This window comes from Rhinopithecus bieti, unplaced genomic scaffold (assembly GCF_001698545.2).
Source record: "Rhinopithecus bieti isolate Rb0 unplaced genomic scaffold, ASM169854v2 scaffold_6782, whole genome shotgun sequence".
In the NCBI taxonomy this organism is placed as follows: Eukaryota; Metazoa; Chordata; class Mammalia; order Primates; family Cercopithecidae; genus Rhinopithecus; species Rhinopithecus bieti.
In genome coordinates this window covers 834,053-851,590 of record NW_016805866.1, presented here as the reverse complement: position 1 = coordinate 851,590, position 17,538 = coordinate 834,053, and the positions used below count along the sequence as shown (strand labels likewise).

General features: G+C 38.3%; 1 protein-coding gene across 2 annotated transcripts in view; it reads left to right on the top strand.

Moving 5' to 3' along the window:
- Positions 1–9,165, top strand: part of DIO2 (iodothyronine deiodinase 2) — a 14,475-nt gene extending 5,310 nt beyond the window's left edge. Inside the window, exons 2-4 of one of the 2 annotated variants that reach the window (XM_017873834.1) lie at positions 43–317; positions 5,237–5,344; positions 8,266–9,165. In XM_017873834.1, the coding sequence (XP_017729323.1) occupies positions 96–317; positions 5,237–5,344; positions 8,266–8,865 (930 nt within the window). In that variant the 5' untranslated portion in view covers positions 43–95 and the 3' untranslated portion in view covers positions 8,866–9,165. The remainder of the gene's footprint in view (positions 1–42; positions 318–5,236; positions 5,345–8,265) is intronic. The other variant, XM_017873835.1, reaches the window with a different exon arrangement.
- Positions 9,166–17,538: the final 8,373 nt, after the last annotated feature.

The window sequence follows — 17,538 nt, the reverse complement described above, 5'->3', positions numbered from 1 at the left end:
TTACCTCCCCACCCCTTTATCACCACCCCCCTTTTAAATAAGAGGGTGAAGGGGAACCAGAGCGCACAAGGGAACTGACTCAGGAGGCAGAGAAGATGGGCATCCTCAGCGTAGACTTGCTGATCACACTGCAAATTCTGCCAGTTTTTTTCTCCAACTGCCTCTTCCTGGCGCTCTATGACTCGGTCATTCTGCTCAAGCACGTGGTGCTGCTGTTGAGCCGCTCCAAGTCCACTCGCGGAGAGTGGCGGCGCATGCTGACCTCAGAGGGACTGCGCTGCGTCTGGAAGAGCTTCCTCCTCGATGCCTACAAACAGGTGAGCTGAGCTGAGAAGGGCTTCTCCTTAGGTCTACAGGGGCAGGGGCTCACATGCTGGGACCAGAGGCCATTGGGAGCACTGGGGTGAGAGCTGTGAAGCCCTATTTGTGGGGCTGCCAAGTGAGCCTCTGAGTTTACTTTCCACACCTGTTGCACAGGTTAGTTTGGGAGGGTGACAGCTATTAAGCCATAATAACTCTGTGTGACCTAATGAGGAGTCTTTCTACTAAGGGTTATTAATATCTTGCTGTGATTTGGGAGTAGAAGGCATTTGTGCTGGTACAATCACTTGGGAAAAGTCAGAAAATGATCGGGAAGAGGAGACTGCTGCATTTATTCTGCTCTTGCCATAAACTGGAATTTTGATTTTTTGCTTGATGCGAGGCTATGTGAGGTACACTGAGGAAGTATGCTCAAGGGGTGGGTACTGAAAAGCAAGAAATGAGAAATGCTACTCAAAACTCTCAGACAGTTGACAAAATAAGAAAATGGTCACAGAAAGTGTGATTGGGCATCATAGCTGCTTGGTTTCTGGTCGAGGTAAGAGTTAATGAAAGCAAGCAGCTGTGTACCACCTTCTCTACATTGATTCAAATTGGAACCCTTTGGAAGCGATTTTCAGGCAGTGAGTCCTGAGTTACTAGATACCAACTTGCAAAAGAAAAATCTGAACACTAGCTGTCAGAAATCCGGAATTTGCAAGGGGAGCCTCCTTTACTTTGTTTCTCAAAAATAAAAGATGTTGCCCTAGAAAGAGATGATGGGTCTATGCTTCATTAAATCTCAGAGCTGTTAGGAGCATCAGAGCAGTGGTCTCCCTTACCTGGTCAGGTAGTGTCCAGGGGCTGCTCTCTCAAAATCAGAGGTGGTGATCTTAGTTTCTAAATGCAAAATACTGTGTTCCAGGCTTTTTGCTGGTTAGAGATGTTGGTAGAGCATTTTCAACTAAGATCTTCAGGGGCACAGAGGAAGATTTTGGCTCTGGTCTTTTGTCAGTTTTCCGCTACCTGCTATGCCCATATGACTTCTAAAGTTCCCCTCCACCCCCTCAACCTGGCTTGAGAAGAATGAACTATTTTGGCAAAAGTAGTTATCAAAATAGACAATCTTGGTTTCCCTAAAAGTGTAGTGGGACCTTGCCCAAGATGCCAGAAAAAGGAACTGTACATCTGTATTTTAGAGGAATATAGAAGCCAGGTGTTCAGTGAAGTGGTGTGCTTTAGGCAGGCAGCACCTTAGAACCAGAGACGGGGAACTTGAAATAGTAGAGGCACAAGGGAATGCGTCCTCCATAAATAAACACTAGAAAAATAAAACCATGCAGCAGGAAAAGAGAAGAAGTAACTTGTAAAATTACAAAGAATTCAGGACAGGATTGTTCTTCTGAAAATCAGATGTTCAAGAAGAAAATATCTGTTGTGAACTAGGAAAATGTTACCACAATACATGTCTGTATTACTGATAGTAACCTAAAGAGAGTTTGTGTTTATTGTTGTTAAAAATGTGAATAGCAAGAGCTCTTTTTAGTAGATGGAAATTCTTTTATGAGAATATGAATTGGTGCTCAAAGTTCTAACAGTAAAAACTCATTTATATTGTGCATGTCAGAGAGGATGGGAGACCTAGAGAAGTAGATATTGAATTCATCATTTCATTTTCACAAAAGTATACATTGAATGGGAAGTTTTCATGGTTTGTTTTAGGGGAAGGCAATTTGGAGGCAGGTGGAGGAGTGCACAAGTATATCAGCCATTAACTAGGAAGTTCCCTGTTCAACATCCTATTTTATATGTGTTAGCAGACACCATGGAAATATCAGTGGTTGATCTCAGTATATTAAACTCTTACTTTTTGGGAGGACAATTGCCTTTTGTCTATAAAGTAAAACAAAATAAAACAAAACACTTATTGGAAGAATTTTACTTATATACATAGATTTCTTATATAAATGTCATGTTTCATTAAGAAAAACATGAAAAAAGTCATCTCTTACATAAACAATGGGGGCTGTAATGTTACCCACAAATATTAAGTGAGGTTGTTTCTCCCATTAAGCAGCTTATTGAACATAAAATGGAAAAGCAAACAAATACCTCTTTAATAAAGTTTATTGTATTTTTCACTAATGTATAGTGTTCCATTGTGTTGCAATATGTGGTTATTCCTATTCCAGGAAATTGGGAAGGATGAGTGATTTGTTTTTTCTTTTTGCATATGGTTTGTATATTCCTCTTCTGTATTTCTTTGTCTCTGCCTACTGATTTGATTAGTGACCAAGTTCACGACTGATGTTATTACGTTTGCTTTTGATGATTTATGTAATAACTACCATGTATAGAAGCAACCTCAGGACCCACATGTCCAAAGACAAGAGTGGAGTGGGTGTGTGGTAAATGGAAACATTATGAACACAGCTGGAACTGAATGATGGTCTCTTTCTGTCTTCAAGTATGGCAAGGGTAGTGGTTTCTCTGGTAGCATTTGAGGGTCACTCAGAACCTCTCAACCAGGTTGAATCACTTCTCTGAATGCTGTTGTCATCTGTGCCACTGTCTTTGGGTGTAGTCATTTCTAGAGACATTGTAGGAGGTTCTGTTTGAGATGGCATCACACTATTTCATAATCCTGACTTGCATTATTTCAAGGCTGCCCATCCCTAGAAGTGAAGTTTTCCAGGATGAGAGGGGTGTGTGCCCATGTGATACAACTAGACATGTGATTTGCCGTTAATTCTCCTTGTTGCTGCATGTCAGATGCCTGGAAAGATATGTATAGAAAGTGGAGTAAAAGTATTATCCCTGTGCTTTGCCTCCACAAGGGGCAACACAGAAATAAAGAAAGAACAAAATAAATTTTTCTTTTCTTTTCATTTTTTAAATAAACGCTTTCTTAAAAGGTTGAAAAGGATTTGAATTAACTGTACGGAGAAGCCTTTAAAGATAATGTGAGTTTAGTAAGAGATGGATTCTGTGTACAATTTTGATTGAAAGGAAAGTCTATAGACACTGGTGAGAGACCCTGAGGTGAATAAAAGGTGTTTGTTATTTAAGTTTCTTCTGTCAGTGTCATTGCATCTGAACAGTATATCCTTGTGTTGGTGCACAGAGACTAAAATCATGCAACCAATAAGCAAACTGCTCTGTCTGGGAGCCTGGCTCTTACCTAAATGAAGTGTAAAAGTAAACACACAGTATAGATGCTGACAGGCAGTTTAGCTTCTGCACGGTTAATATCGCAGAGGTACAGAAAACATATTCATTTGAACATATAATTTTGGTTTTGAAAGGGTCTCTTTAACATTCTCCTCCTCCTCTTCATTCACCTCAAGCCTTTGACACTAGTTTCCACAATGGAAAATGGCCCTTTTAAGAGAGAAACAGTCCCCAAAGAACACAAAGCAGGCCACAGCCAGAGCTTGTCCATCACTTGGATAAAACATTGGGGAATGATAGAGCTTAGAGCTACATTTTCAAGGTACAAATTAAAAAGAGAATAGCTAAAAGGGAATTGAGCTCAGAGGAAGGAGTACGTAGCCTATTCTTCAACTCTGATTTATTTGGCCAATCTGAATATAAATGGTTAAATCTCTGCTTAATGATAGTTTGGCCATGTTTCTAAGGACATTGATGTAGCCTGGTCATTATGTCAAAGAATTTGAAACTTCCTGATAGTTAATAAAGCCATTTTCAGGGCTTTGGATAGCAAGAAGTATGTGTGAAAATTCTGCTGCCACACACCCACCCTTCATTTTTATAATTTGCTTTACTTTCTATTATGAGATTATGTGATATATTGTCCACAAGCCTTTCTCAGGCTGTGGAAAAGAAAAAGAAATAAAACTCCAAAACAAAAAACAAGGTTAGTAGTATATGCTGTATTTTCTGCTTCTACTTGATGAATGGTTCTTTTCTCTCCCTTGCCCTGCATTTCACAGTCCTCATGCTAAAGCAGCATTTCCTTTTTCCCCATGCACTGAACACCGAACATCATCAAGGGAATCGAATTTTTATATATGCTCTATGTTTATGTTCATGTTCATACTTATAAAGATGTCCACGGCAACATTCGAACTTGGTCCAGAGATGTCTTCTGTTGTAAAAAGGCAAATCCTTTATTTACCTCCTTTGTTGGTGTTGTGTTGATGTTGCTGGCAAAATCGTAAGAAAGGACCACTGTAATAGTGCAGATGAGAGAGATAAAAGTCAGCGATGACAATATCACATTTTACGTATGTCCTTTCTGATCCTTGAAAAATAAAGGGACCCTTTGGGAACATCGGAACTTCAAGACCAATTAGTGGAAATGATGCTTCTTGTGTTTGGGCATTAAATACTGGGCAGGGTTCTCTTTAGAGCAGCTAATGCTGGCAGGGAAAGAGGTACCGACCTAATTACTCTTCCGCAAGAGTAAAAAATGCCTTTTGAATGCCTCTTTGGCAAATATGTCTCATTAAGGACAAAAACCAAACACAAACCCTCTAAGAAGGAGAAATTAAGATGATAGGTAACTTGTGGCCAGACTTTCTGTGCCACTGTGGGAAATTAAAACAAAGTTTGGGAGTACCAAGGGATAACTTGTTTTTGTTGAGCTTCTTTCCTGCAGCCTAAATTTTATTATGGGACCGACTTTATTTTCTTCATCATTTTGGCTCTGTGTCAAGGAATGCTTTGCTCCTGGGGAGAGCAAAGAATCTTCCATCATCGAAGACAATGGTGATTCTCCCAGCCTGTCTCAGCAGGGCGCATAACCCAGCAAACCAAGAAGTTCTCCATTTGAAACTCTGGTCTGTTAGGAATTTAATTTTTATGGTGACCAAATGGGGAGATGAGAAGGAACAGTAATATCCTTTTAGAATATTTTCTTTTAGTTTAAAGGAAACTTCCATATCTAAAAAAAGTGTTTTTTTCTTTATTTTAGCTAAATTGTCCTCCATCAGCTTTTAGCAAAGATGGACACATTTTATGACTAGTATATGAAGCTTATAAAAGCAGACTACTGGTCTACTCACATTTGGATTTATGGATGGTGGGTGTGTGTTTTTCCTTCTTAGTTTTATTAATAATATTAATTTTATCTATGCATTTTCTCTTGTCTAGGCACCTTCATGAATAAGAATATCCATTTATGACATTGTAATATTCAGTAAGGGACCCTGGCTGCTCAAAAAAATAAAAAGAATAGGCCACATTTGTTTTGTGCACTGACCAGATGCGACAATCAAGGATGGATCAATGACACTGAGTGGTGATTGTGGTAGTACTCTACGAGACAGCTCCAGGATTCATATTTCTAAATTTATCTGCCTCAGTGAGCTTATCCATCACCCAAATATGATTATGTTCATTGCAGATCAGGGTGATGATTATGTGTAAAATTCTTCACTGACCTAGGATTATAACAACTAGCATTCATTCAATAAAATAAATACTTCCCAGTCTAACGCTAATCCTAACAAAATGCTAAATCCCCCACATAAGAGCATTATGAATTTGGTAACTTTCCTAATTTTTTATTTTAGAGTGACAGTGTTGTACTTACTCTAAATTTCCCAAGGCAAATTAGTCTGTGTTTTGGAAAGAATTCTGCAGCTGAACTATATACATTGTCTCTAAGAAGGAGAGGGTGCATTAACTTCCCAAGAAAATTTACTGCAGGTAACAAGAGAGCCTCCTGTGACAAAAGCATCAGATTAGATTATTCAGTTGAATAATCAGACATAATGAAAGGATCAACAGGTCTGCTTGGATGAGTCAGGGGGTTAGAGGCCCATTTATCAAGGCCACAAAATTGTTCATAGGTTTCAAAAATGATTCCAAAATGCAGATGCATGTTTTTACCTATCAAGAACCTACAAGTGTACAGGTTGCTTACTTAACAGGAAGTCACTATAACAGACTAATCTGAATGCATTTAGGTCTTCTTATCACAGTATGTTGAGGTACACAGTACACGTGATATTGTTAAAACATCCCTTCTAGAATCATTACTATTATTTCAAATGGGAAAGATCTAAAGAGAAGAGGCTGCTACCCACTACCTAGATCTATAAAAAAGGAAGTACAAAAAGAACCCAAGGATGAAAAGGTTTATAAAACCTTCAACATGTATATCTTTAAATTTGATGTATATTTTCACGCCTTAAAGACTAGTGTAGTTCATATGAAAGAATCCAGCAAAATGTGCTTATTAGATTTCTCCATCTAGTGTCACTTGCAAATTAACCAAGGAAGTTAGTATAAGTAAAATAATTTTCTCTGTGGCGGTGACTAAAAAGCAAAATGGACTTACTTAAATCACACCAGCAGCTTCCTTTCTAAGAAGGAAGATTATTACCGTAAGATTTCTCTTAGAACACTAATAATGCTTATTTCAAACCTGCCCTGCTAGGATTTTTTAGAAGGGAGAGAAAGAACTTTAATTCTTTCTCTACAGTTAAAAAGAGTTATGCATTCACCTTAGATAGAAGCTTCTGACTAAAAGCCCTTGAGTGTGTTATATCAGTTTGGATTGTTACATCTTTAACAATTCACTTCTAAGTGACTTCAATGAACAGTAGCATTATGTGTGGCTAGATGTATATGAGGGAAATAAGTCGATCCAGTTGGAAGTATATTGTAATATTAAGGATAGTATATAAAAATCAATTGTCCTGTCGTAAATTGTCCCTAATGTTATTGGCTTTGATTAAACCATTCCAAGGAAGATCCAACTGTATTAATTCAAACTGAAGTAATTGGCTCTTTTACTGTTGCCTGCTTTATATTATCACTTTATAGATTCAAAGGCTGCAAACTTTCCTTCACTCTGTTTTCAACTATTTAAACCATGTGCAAAGGGAGCACATGAAACAATTTTTATCTCTACCTCTTCTGCCCCAATATTTTATAATTCAGAGGAGCTTGTTAACAAATTGTAGGGTAGAAAAGTACTGTTTAGTGTGACTGCCTATATAAAGAGAGGGAAACAAGCACACATGGAAAATGAGAAATTAGTATAGAACTGTGGAGTAACCATTTTTGTTTCTTTTTGTCTTTTTTTTTTTTTAATGGAAATTATAAGTTTGGAGTGGTAAGAACTACCTTGTAAGCAGTGGCAGTAGAAGCCTCCAGGAGGGATGCCATGTTGAGGAGAGTTCAAAGCTTTGCTCGGGATATATATATATATTTTAAACACAAAATTGCCCAAGAATGACGATGTTTTATTTCACATGGTGGAGTAGCATCTGATAAGGGCAACACACACCCATATAATTACAGTGCACAAAGAGCTCTTTTTCTCTTGTTGCCCTCCAGTTGCCATACGTGGAAGACAGGCATTATTATTTCCATGTTACGGGTGGGAAGACTGAATCACTAAAGAGGTTCAGTGGAAGTAACCCTTCTTATAAATCGTAGACCTCAGGTTTTCTAGGTCTGGCCAAGAATAGAGCCCACTGGTATCATTGGCCATTGGTTGAGATTAAATGACTTGGTATCATGCAAGAAAATAGAGGTCCTGCCTGGTGTTTCAGAATTCAGAAGGAGGCACCATGTCCCAGGACCCTGATAATTTGTCTTAAAGTAGACCATTTGCTTCTAACTTTTAAAATGAAGTCAATTAATCATTTGTTATAGAATGCATGTTAAGAATTGACAGCAAAATAAAGATAGTAAAGGATATCAGCCTTGGCTTAATTATAAAAAGAGTTAACTCCAGTGCCTTCAGTGATGAAAATAATTACCTTCAGTGACTATACAGAATAAAAAAGACTTTTATTCTCTTTTGGGCCATTCTTTACATTACCTGCCATGAAGCCTCTTTACTCAAATCGATACATGTTTACCACATGCTCTGAAGGAAATACCACACTCTGTTAGAGCCAATTGTAACTATTTAATGTGAATTGAAGTGGCAATGTGTTTAATGTGATGTTCTCACCTTCTTTTTTTTTTTTTTTTTACCCTCAGGTGAAATTGGGTGAGGATGCCCCCAATTCCAGTGTGGTGCATGTCTCCAGTGCAGAAGGAGGTGACAACAGTGGCCACGTTACCCAGGAGAAGATAGCTGAGGGAGCCGCATGCCACCTCCTTGACTTTGCTAGCCCTGAGCGCCCACTAGTGGTCAACTTTGGTTCAGCCACTTGACCTCCTTTCACGAGCCAGCTGCCAGCCTTCCGCAAACTGGTGGAAGAGTTCTCCTCAGTGGCCGACTTCCTGCTGGTCTACATTGATGAGGCTCATCCATCAGACGGCTGGGCGATACCTGGGGACTCCTCTTTGTCTTTTGAGGTGAAGAAGCACCAGAACCAGGAAGATCGATGTGCAGCGGCCCAGCAGCTTCTGGAGCGTTTCTCCTTGCCGCCCCAGTGCCGAGTTGTGGCTGACTGCATGGACAACAACGCCAACATAGCTTACGGGGTCGCCTTTGAACGTGTGTGCATTGTGCAGAGACAGAAAATCGCTTATCTGGGAGGAAAAGGCCCCTTCTCCTACAACCTTCAAGAAGTCCGGCATTGGCTGGAGAAGAATTTCAGCAAGAGATGAAAGAAAACTAGATTAGCTGGTTAAAGGTATGATTATAAGAGAGCTTATTGTTTTAAAAAGTTATATAAAGGCAAGGACATTAAGAACTGAATCCCTATTTCAACAGAGCCCTATTGGCTTACTGAAAGACAGGAGTTTATCGGAAGAACATGAATCTCTAACAGCTCCATACTTCTTTCACTACTCAAATGGCATTTGGCTAAGAAGTAGCCGTATCACCTCTCTTGGTCAAAAGCCCTATGTGAAAAGATCCCAAGACGGAGAGGAAGAAACCCTGATTCAGCGTGTGTTCATTCTGCATTGAGAAGGAACTGATACAGCTGATGCATGCTTTGAGACCAGAAGAAAAGACTTACCTGAATAATTACTACATTAGGGAAGCTACTGTCTACGTTAAGATAAAGGGTATTGCCTTGGCTCTATTTGGCATGGATGGAGCCCAGTTGGAAAATTCCCAAATATTACAAGTCCTTGAAACCAGGCCATGTGGTTAGACATTGGTGTTGTGATTAGACGTTGGTGTTAAGGTTAGACCTTATGTTAAAGTCATTTCTGATGTTCCAGTTTCTAGCCATGTAGTGCTCTCAGTCTTCATATCCCAGAATTTATTGGTATATTTTAGATACCAAGAATGATCCCTCAATCTAGGAGGTTAGAGTGATCATCTGTAATCTGAGGGTTAATTTCTAGGCAGGTGGAGAGAGTGCTAAAAAAAGAAATGAAATTGACAAGCTGGGGAGGAGGAGGCAGAAAGATTTGGAAAATTCACAGTTTCTAACCTTAAGCTGTAGAGAATGGGACTCATCTGTTAACCACAGAAACATAGAAACATACACAAGGCCAGAAAAAGAAGAAGGAGCTCAACTAAAAGTGGCATAGAGAATACACATATAAAAACAATATATTTGTCATATGCTCCTAGAGAGGAGAAAGGGGAGATGGAAAGAAAAGAAATACTTAAATATTTGTAATTGTGAGGGGTTTCTTTTGGAAATAATTACTTTTGAACCATGTATGTGGTATGTATATTTTCAGTGGGTTAATTATACCCCCATGATACCTATTAAAGGAAAACCAGTGGGTCTGGTGGTGCTGGTGTTTTCCTCTCCATTCTTACAATTACTATGTGGCCCAAGTCATTCCTAATCTCAGTCTCTATAGCAGTGTTCTCTCTGAATGCTGCGCTAAAAAAAGTATACATACGTACATACATACAAATATATATATATTCTCAGCTGCTATGGGAGGTAGGTACCATGGCCATTCAGCACAGCCTTGATTTCCTCCCACAGTAGGTGAGCTATAATGAAGAATAGGTGCAAACAAACAAGCTTACTTCCATTGCAAAATAGAAGAAGAGGAAGTTAGAGAGAATTCCGATCAACCATTTTGGAGGCTTTGTTATAAGGCAACCCCCGGTATCATGGAATTTCCATTGACATTTGAATTTGGACTTGGATCTTCGTTTGGTCCCATTAGCTGAGGTTTACTCCCTCAGTATCTAAAGTCCCTATAGCATATGATTTTTAAAACAGACACTATAGTTTTACCCATAAGTAATATATAAGATTATAGCCCCCAAAAGAATAGACCAACCAATTTCGTATCATAATTCCTTTTGTAAATGTGAGACTATTGTGAAATCATAGTGTATGATTGTATTTGATGGTACAGTCAAAGGATCTCTTGTCCATTCCATTAATAACTGAATAAAAAAATAAAATGGATAGACAAAAACTAAAGTAGAAAATACATTCTTAAACTAGTTGTCTGAAATGAGAAAAGCATGAGAACTACGTGTGCAAGAACCAAAAGTATTTTATTTTATATTTTAAATGGGAGCAACATATCAGTCACGTCACTAGCTGGTATATTGTGTAAATATTAAAGCTCCATTGTGACTGATTTTTCATGGCAACATCAGCTTTCTAATGTTTTAAATTCTATAGAAACCACCCACAAAGAAACAAAACAAATTTCAAAAATGTGATGTTATCTAATGAGCTGCTGGAAAATCATACTGAGAATAATCATTTCCGATTCCTCAGTTGTTAACCTCTACATTCAAGGCTTATCTCGGCCCCCATTGATTTTTAACCTCAAAATGGTGTTGAGATTTACATGGGACGCTAAAGCAGGAACATAAAGAACCCGGTTGCAGCACATTCACACTGTTGTCCTTAAGCTTCCCCTTTGTTCTATATGTACGATAATGTAACAGTATGTCAGATAAGCCGGTGGGGGGATGAGATTTGGCTGAGGCAGTGCTAGTCAACTGGGGAAAAGGATGATGGAAAAATCACCCAGTTGTGCTATATTTTTAAAGAAGGAGGTCATTTATGTGTGTGCAGACAATTCTCCCTGAGGATAGCCCAATGGAGAAATGAAGCAGAGGAAGGAAACATGGAAAGACATAGGCTACCAGGGAGGAAGATGTTCAATAGAACATGTAAGAATTTTCTGGAAGAAAGGCTGTGGAAGGGCCAATGGAGAAAATGAATGGACAAAGCTCAGGAATCCTACACTATGTAGAATGCCTTGGTGTTATCAGGGTTAAGTCTGTAATTATGTAACCTATTTATCACAACATGAATTTTTATGATTTCTTGTGATGTATTCTTTTACGAAATTAACAAGAACTCATTATTTTGAGGTAGAGGAAAATCAATGCTTTAGCTGATATGCTGAGAAATTATTAGTTTGCCAATACTCACCTACCTATCATGTGTTTTATAAGGTATGTTCCTTTGAAGAATTGTAGTTCTTAGTCTCACAGGGAAAAGTATATCTATTTATATATCATAGTATAAATCTATGATATATTTATATCATATATAAAAGTCTGAGTTCTCTTTCTTATTCCCTAATCATGTTTCTCCCATAGACTGTGTTTACATGGAGATATCAGTTAGGCCTTTTAAGCTGCATTAGCTTGTCTATTATTGAAATAGTTTCCAAGAAATTTTAGATATTATCATAGCATCTGGGTTTACTCAAACACTTATTGTTTGAAAGACTTATGTCTTGGAACTATCAAAAACTGACTTTATTTATTGCTTAGTGAAAATACTAGTGGGATCAACAATGATTTTCTTGAACGGGCATGAATGGAGATGCCTGCATAGTAATGTAGAAGTGTTTCATACAGCTATTAAAATGTAACTGACCTCCTTAGAGGCAGATTAGTAACTGTTCCTGCTTTGTATAGCTAAGTGACAGCCACTTAACTTACATGACTTTCTTTTTTCACATTGGGTCTCTGGTCCTGTGTCTTCACCTCATTTGTAGAATGTCTCCTTGATTTTTGGTAATATCAACTTCCCAGGGGTCTGTTTAGTTCATTTTTTCTCCCATTAACCAGGAAGTGCTTATTCTCTCATCAAGGTGGGAAGAATAGCCTATTGTCTTTCATTTTGCCTGAGTGTATTTTACTATTTGGGCTCTGAAATAAAAATTATGAAATATGGTGAGGTCACATGTTGGTGCTGCCTTGCTGCATAAAATTCTAGAGGGCAGGTTAGAGACAATATGTATGCCTTTGGGAAAAGTCAAAGGTGGATTATAAGGTGTTCTCAGCATGCCCTGTGGGCTATGTGCAAAGCAAGAGGGATTGACTAATTTACAGGATGTCCCTTTATGTCAATCATAAGGGGATGGATGAATCTGGACATTTGTTCCACCCGACCTCTGACTGATGGTTTGGAAAATAAGTTTAATTAGAGTCATATGACCATTGAAAAAGGAAAAATGTAGACACTGACTTCTGTCCCACTGAAGGATTAATGAAAACCTTTACTAGCATTTAGAGCTTTTCAGAACATCCCCAATGTCATGTGTCTCAGCAGTGGAGACTGACAGTAAGGCTTTTAATTTTAGGAGCCTTTTTTTCCCCCCTTAATGGTATTGCCAAAAATCAGAGTTAAAGTATATATAGTTAGATTCCAACTTCCTCCTTCACTCTAAAAATAGAATCCAAACCCACTCTTCATATATACTTCCAGAATGGGGCTTGAGTACCAATGTCTGCTTTGCAATTGGCACAATCTTGGTCATGTCCTGAGGCTCTCTAAGAAAAGAGAGGATCTAGGGTGGGAGAGCTAGAAAGTTGCTCACTGGGAAGAGCAAGGCCCTGAGGGCTTGGTCTACAAATCTGGGAAGATTTGAAAACAAACTTCTCACAACTGAAGGAAGGCTGAAGGCTGCTGCAAGTCATTGAGTGACTTTAGGATGAGCAAAACATCAGGCCACTTCCTAATGCCCTATGTGTATAGCACCAGAAGCAAGGTCTCAGATTTAACAGACCTAGCTCTGTTCCAAGGTGAGTCTGAACCAATAGAAGGCAAACATGTGCAGATATCCAAACAAGACTGCTCATGCAAGTCAGGGCTGACTGCCCGTCTTAGGCAGCAACAGCAGAGCTCCAGGGAGTTTATTCAATATTTACTGAGACTTCGAAGACCCAGCAGATGTTTAATGAAGTCACTATTTTGGCTCAAACCCTCCCTTTCTCCCCCTCCCCTGAAAAAGCAAACAGGTAAACACATGAATGAAAGAAACCCACAGAAGGGGATGGGAAATAAAGAAAATTCTCTCAAGACTTCTCCAGGCCCATGTCACTGGTCAGTGTGGTTTTTATGTGTGTTAGGATTGGGGGATGTAAAGAAATAAGTATCCAGTACTTTATAACCAAAGCAATGAAATGATATTGGGTAGGGAATGTTGGCCAGTTTTGTTTAGTTTTGCATCACGTTGTCACCAGACTCACTAGCCCAAGTAATCGGGCACCCGAAGAGGGAGACAGAGATGTGCAGAGTTGACCAGTGTGCGGATGATAACTACTGACGAAAGAGTCATCGACTCAGTTAGTGGTTGGATGTAGTCACATTAGTTTGCCTCTCCCCATCTTTGTCTCCCTAGCAAGGAGAATATTCGGGACATGATGCTAAGAGTCCTGGGTAAATGTGGTGAGAATGCATGCGTGCATATGCTACTCATATGTGCTTCTCAGTTGCAGAAAATGAACTGCTTTGGAGATTATCAGTAGAAAGAGTGTTATCATATGGGTGCTGAGTGGTATGTGTGCTTATACAATTTGTTCTTGTATTTTAATAAACTTTGAATAAAAGAATAAAGCTACTCTTTGGTTCTATTTGTTTATTTTAACATTTCTCCCTAGAACTTGCCCCAGGCTGGAACATATTCATGGTTGACAAGGGAAAGAGAATCCATCATTCTAATATTTATTCCTTGGTATTTGTGGGCAAAGGAGCCAGCAATGCCAGATTATTTTAATCTCATGCTGTGTGCCAGAGTCTTCAAGGAAATCAAGACACATAAAAAGAAAATCTGCAGATATTTTCCATATTTATGAACAAGTTACACACAGAATTCATAGAAAGGGGCCTGTTTAAGAGACTGTGGAGCCAACTTTTACTTTGTTAGATTTACATCTCAGGTTTTCTAAGTGCAATTAATATACCTTCCAAGAAGTTGGTTAAACTGACATACACACACACACATGCACACATGTACTATAAACACACACATCTACATTATTTGTTATATGATTGGCAGTGCATTAATATGTGATAAATTTGAATACATTTATATCAAGCACTTTTCACTATGACAAGGTATAAAGGATATGTTATATGGAGGCAATGGACTGTTAATGAAAAAGAATATGTTCGTAACATGTTTAAATATGTGCATTTTTTGGAAAACAGGCAACTTAAGTGGGAGTATCTCTTGAGACTCTGAACTTGCTCATGATTTCCTACACGTAATAATTTTATTAATATTAGCATCTTACATACTATTCCAGAATTTCAAAAGGAAATTTAAAAAGTCATTACTTTGACAACTATTTGTTGAGTTTCTATTCTTTGCAGGGCCCTGTGAGAGGGACAATGTAGTGTGTAAAAACAATATAACCAAACTCATAAAAACATCACTTCATGCCATGGTTTGAATGATGCCCTCTAAAACTCATGCTGAAGTTTAATCACCGATATAACAGTACAGGGAAGTGGGGCCTTTAAGAGGTGATCAGGTTATGAGGGTTCTCCCTTCTTGAATAGATTATTCCATTGTGGAGGGAGTGGGTTAGTTAATGCGAGAGTGGGCTTCTAATAAAAGGATGAGGTTCAGCCTCCGTTTCTCTGTTTTGTGCACTCTCGCCCTCTCTCTCACCATGTGATGCCTTCTGCTACGTTATGACACAGCAAGAGGCTCTCACCAGATGTGGCCCTGAGATCTTAGACTTCCCAGCTTCCAGAAATGTGAGCCAAACAAATTTCTATTGTTTAAAAATTACCCAGTCTGTGGTATTCTGTTATAGCAACAGAAAATAAACTAAGACACTCCCTTAAGGAGCCTGTTGTGGATTCATTAAGACCCTGCAAGTGACCAAGTCAATCTAAAAAATAAAAATGAAAAAGTGGAACTTATTGGCTGAAATAACCAAACTCTGCAAATGATTGGGATAAAACCTGCCTTAGTAACAACTGGATTCAGGAACATAGAAGCCTTCAGTGCTTGCCAGATCTTTTGTCTTCACTCTTTTTTTGGTGCCAGCTTTTTCACCCAGACCAGCTTCTCTGTATGTTGGGTGATCTGGCTAGGGGAAGCCTCTGACTTACAATTTCATTATAAAGTGGTTCAGAAGGAGTTTGACCTTATTCCCAGGGAAAAAATTGGATTGGACCAATTTGCGTAACATGCCCACTCTGTTGAATGGGGGTAGGATCTGTTACTAGAAAAAGGGAGAGCAAGAAGAGCTCTGAATATATAGAGATGTCAGACGTGAACTCGGTGGCTTTTTGTTGTTGTTGTTAGAAAGAGACTTTTTATTTTTTAAGAGCAGTTTTATGTTCCCAGCAACTTTCAGAAGAAGGTATGGAGATTTTCCATATACCTCCTGCTCCACACAGGAATAACCCTCCCCTATTATCAACATCTCTCACCAGAGTGATATATTTATTACAGTTGATGAACCTATATTGACACATCATTATCACCCAAAGTCCATAGCTTACATTAGGACTGTTTATACATTCTACGGGTTTGGACAAATGTATAATGACATGTTATCCATCATTATAAAACGGAACAAGATATTTTTATTTTCATTACCCTAAAAACCCTCTGTGCTCTGCCTATTCATCTCATGCCACTCCCAACCCCTGGCAACCACTGATCTTTCTATTGTCTCTACAGTTTTATCTTTCCAGAATGTCATATGGGAATTGTACAGTACCTAGCCTTTCAGATTGACTTCTTTCACTTAGTAATATGCATTGAAGAATTCTCCGTGCCTTTTCATGGCTTGATAGCTCATTTCCTTTTAGTGCTGAATAATATTCCATTATCTGGCTATACCAGATTTTATTTATCCATTTACCTACTGAAAGACATCTTGGTTGCTTCCAAGTTTTGGCCATTATGAATAAAACTGCTATTAACATCTGTGTTCAGGTTTCTGTATAGAATAGGTTTTCAACTCCTTTAGGTAAATATTGAAGAGCATGGTTGCTTAATTGTACGGTAAGAGGATTTTAAAGTTTTGTAAGACGTTGCCAAACTGTCTTCCAAAGTGGCTGTACCATTTTGTATTCCCACCGGCAATGGATCAGAATTCCTGATGTTCCGCATCCTCACTAACCCTTGGTGTTGTCAATGTTCTGGATTTTGGACACTCCCATAGGTATGAGGTGGTATCTTATTTTTTAAAAATGATTTCACAGTCCATTCCTTGTCTGTGTTTGTTCTTATATCCTGTTAGGTTTAGTCTTCACGTCTGAAATGATTTTTACTTTTTTAAAAAAGATAAAATTTTTGTTTTAGAACAATTTGAGACTTACAGAGAAATTAAGAAGATAGTACAGAGAGTTCTTATAAGCTCCATGCCAGCTTTCCCCTACTATTAACCTATTGTGTTAATTTGTACACTTATTATAGCTAATGGGCCAATAATGATATGGTATTATTATGAACTAAAGTCCATACTCTACGTTCTAATGTGCTTTTTCTGTTCCAGAATGCACTCCAGGATACCATATTACAATTAATTTGCATTTCCTTGATAACATATGATATGGAGCATCTTTTCATGTTATTTTCCACTTGTATGTCTTCTCTGGTGAGGTGTCTGTGAAGGTCTTTGGCTCATTTTTGAAACTGGTTGTTTGTTATTTCATCTTCTGTTGAGTTTTAAAGAGTTTGCTGTATATTTTGGATAACAGTCCCTTATTATATGTGTCTTTTGAAAATATTTTCTCCCAATCTGTGGCTTATCTTCTCATTTTTCTGACATTGTCTTTCACAGAGGAGAAGTTTTTCATTTTAATGAAATCTAGCTTTTCAATTATTTCCTTCATGGATGAAGACTTTGGTAACATATCTGAAAAGTTATCACCATACCCAAGATCATCTAGGTTTTCTCTTATGTTATCTTCTAAAAGCTTTATGGTTTTGTATTTTACATTTAGATCTATGATCTACTTTGAGTTAATTTTTATAAAGGCTGTAAGATCTGTATTACAGAGTGATTTGTTGAAGAGATCGTATTGCCTTTGCTCCATTGTCAAAGGCTACTAGACTATATTTTTTGGATCTCTTTTTAGGCTCTCTATTCTGTTCCATTACCTTTTTGTCTATTCATTCGTCAATATCACATTGTCTTGACTACTGTAGCTT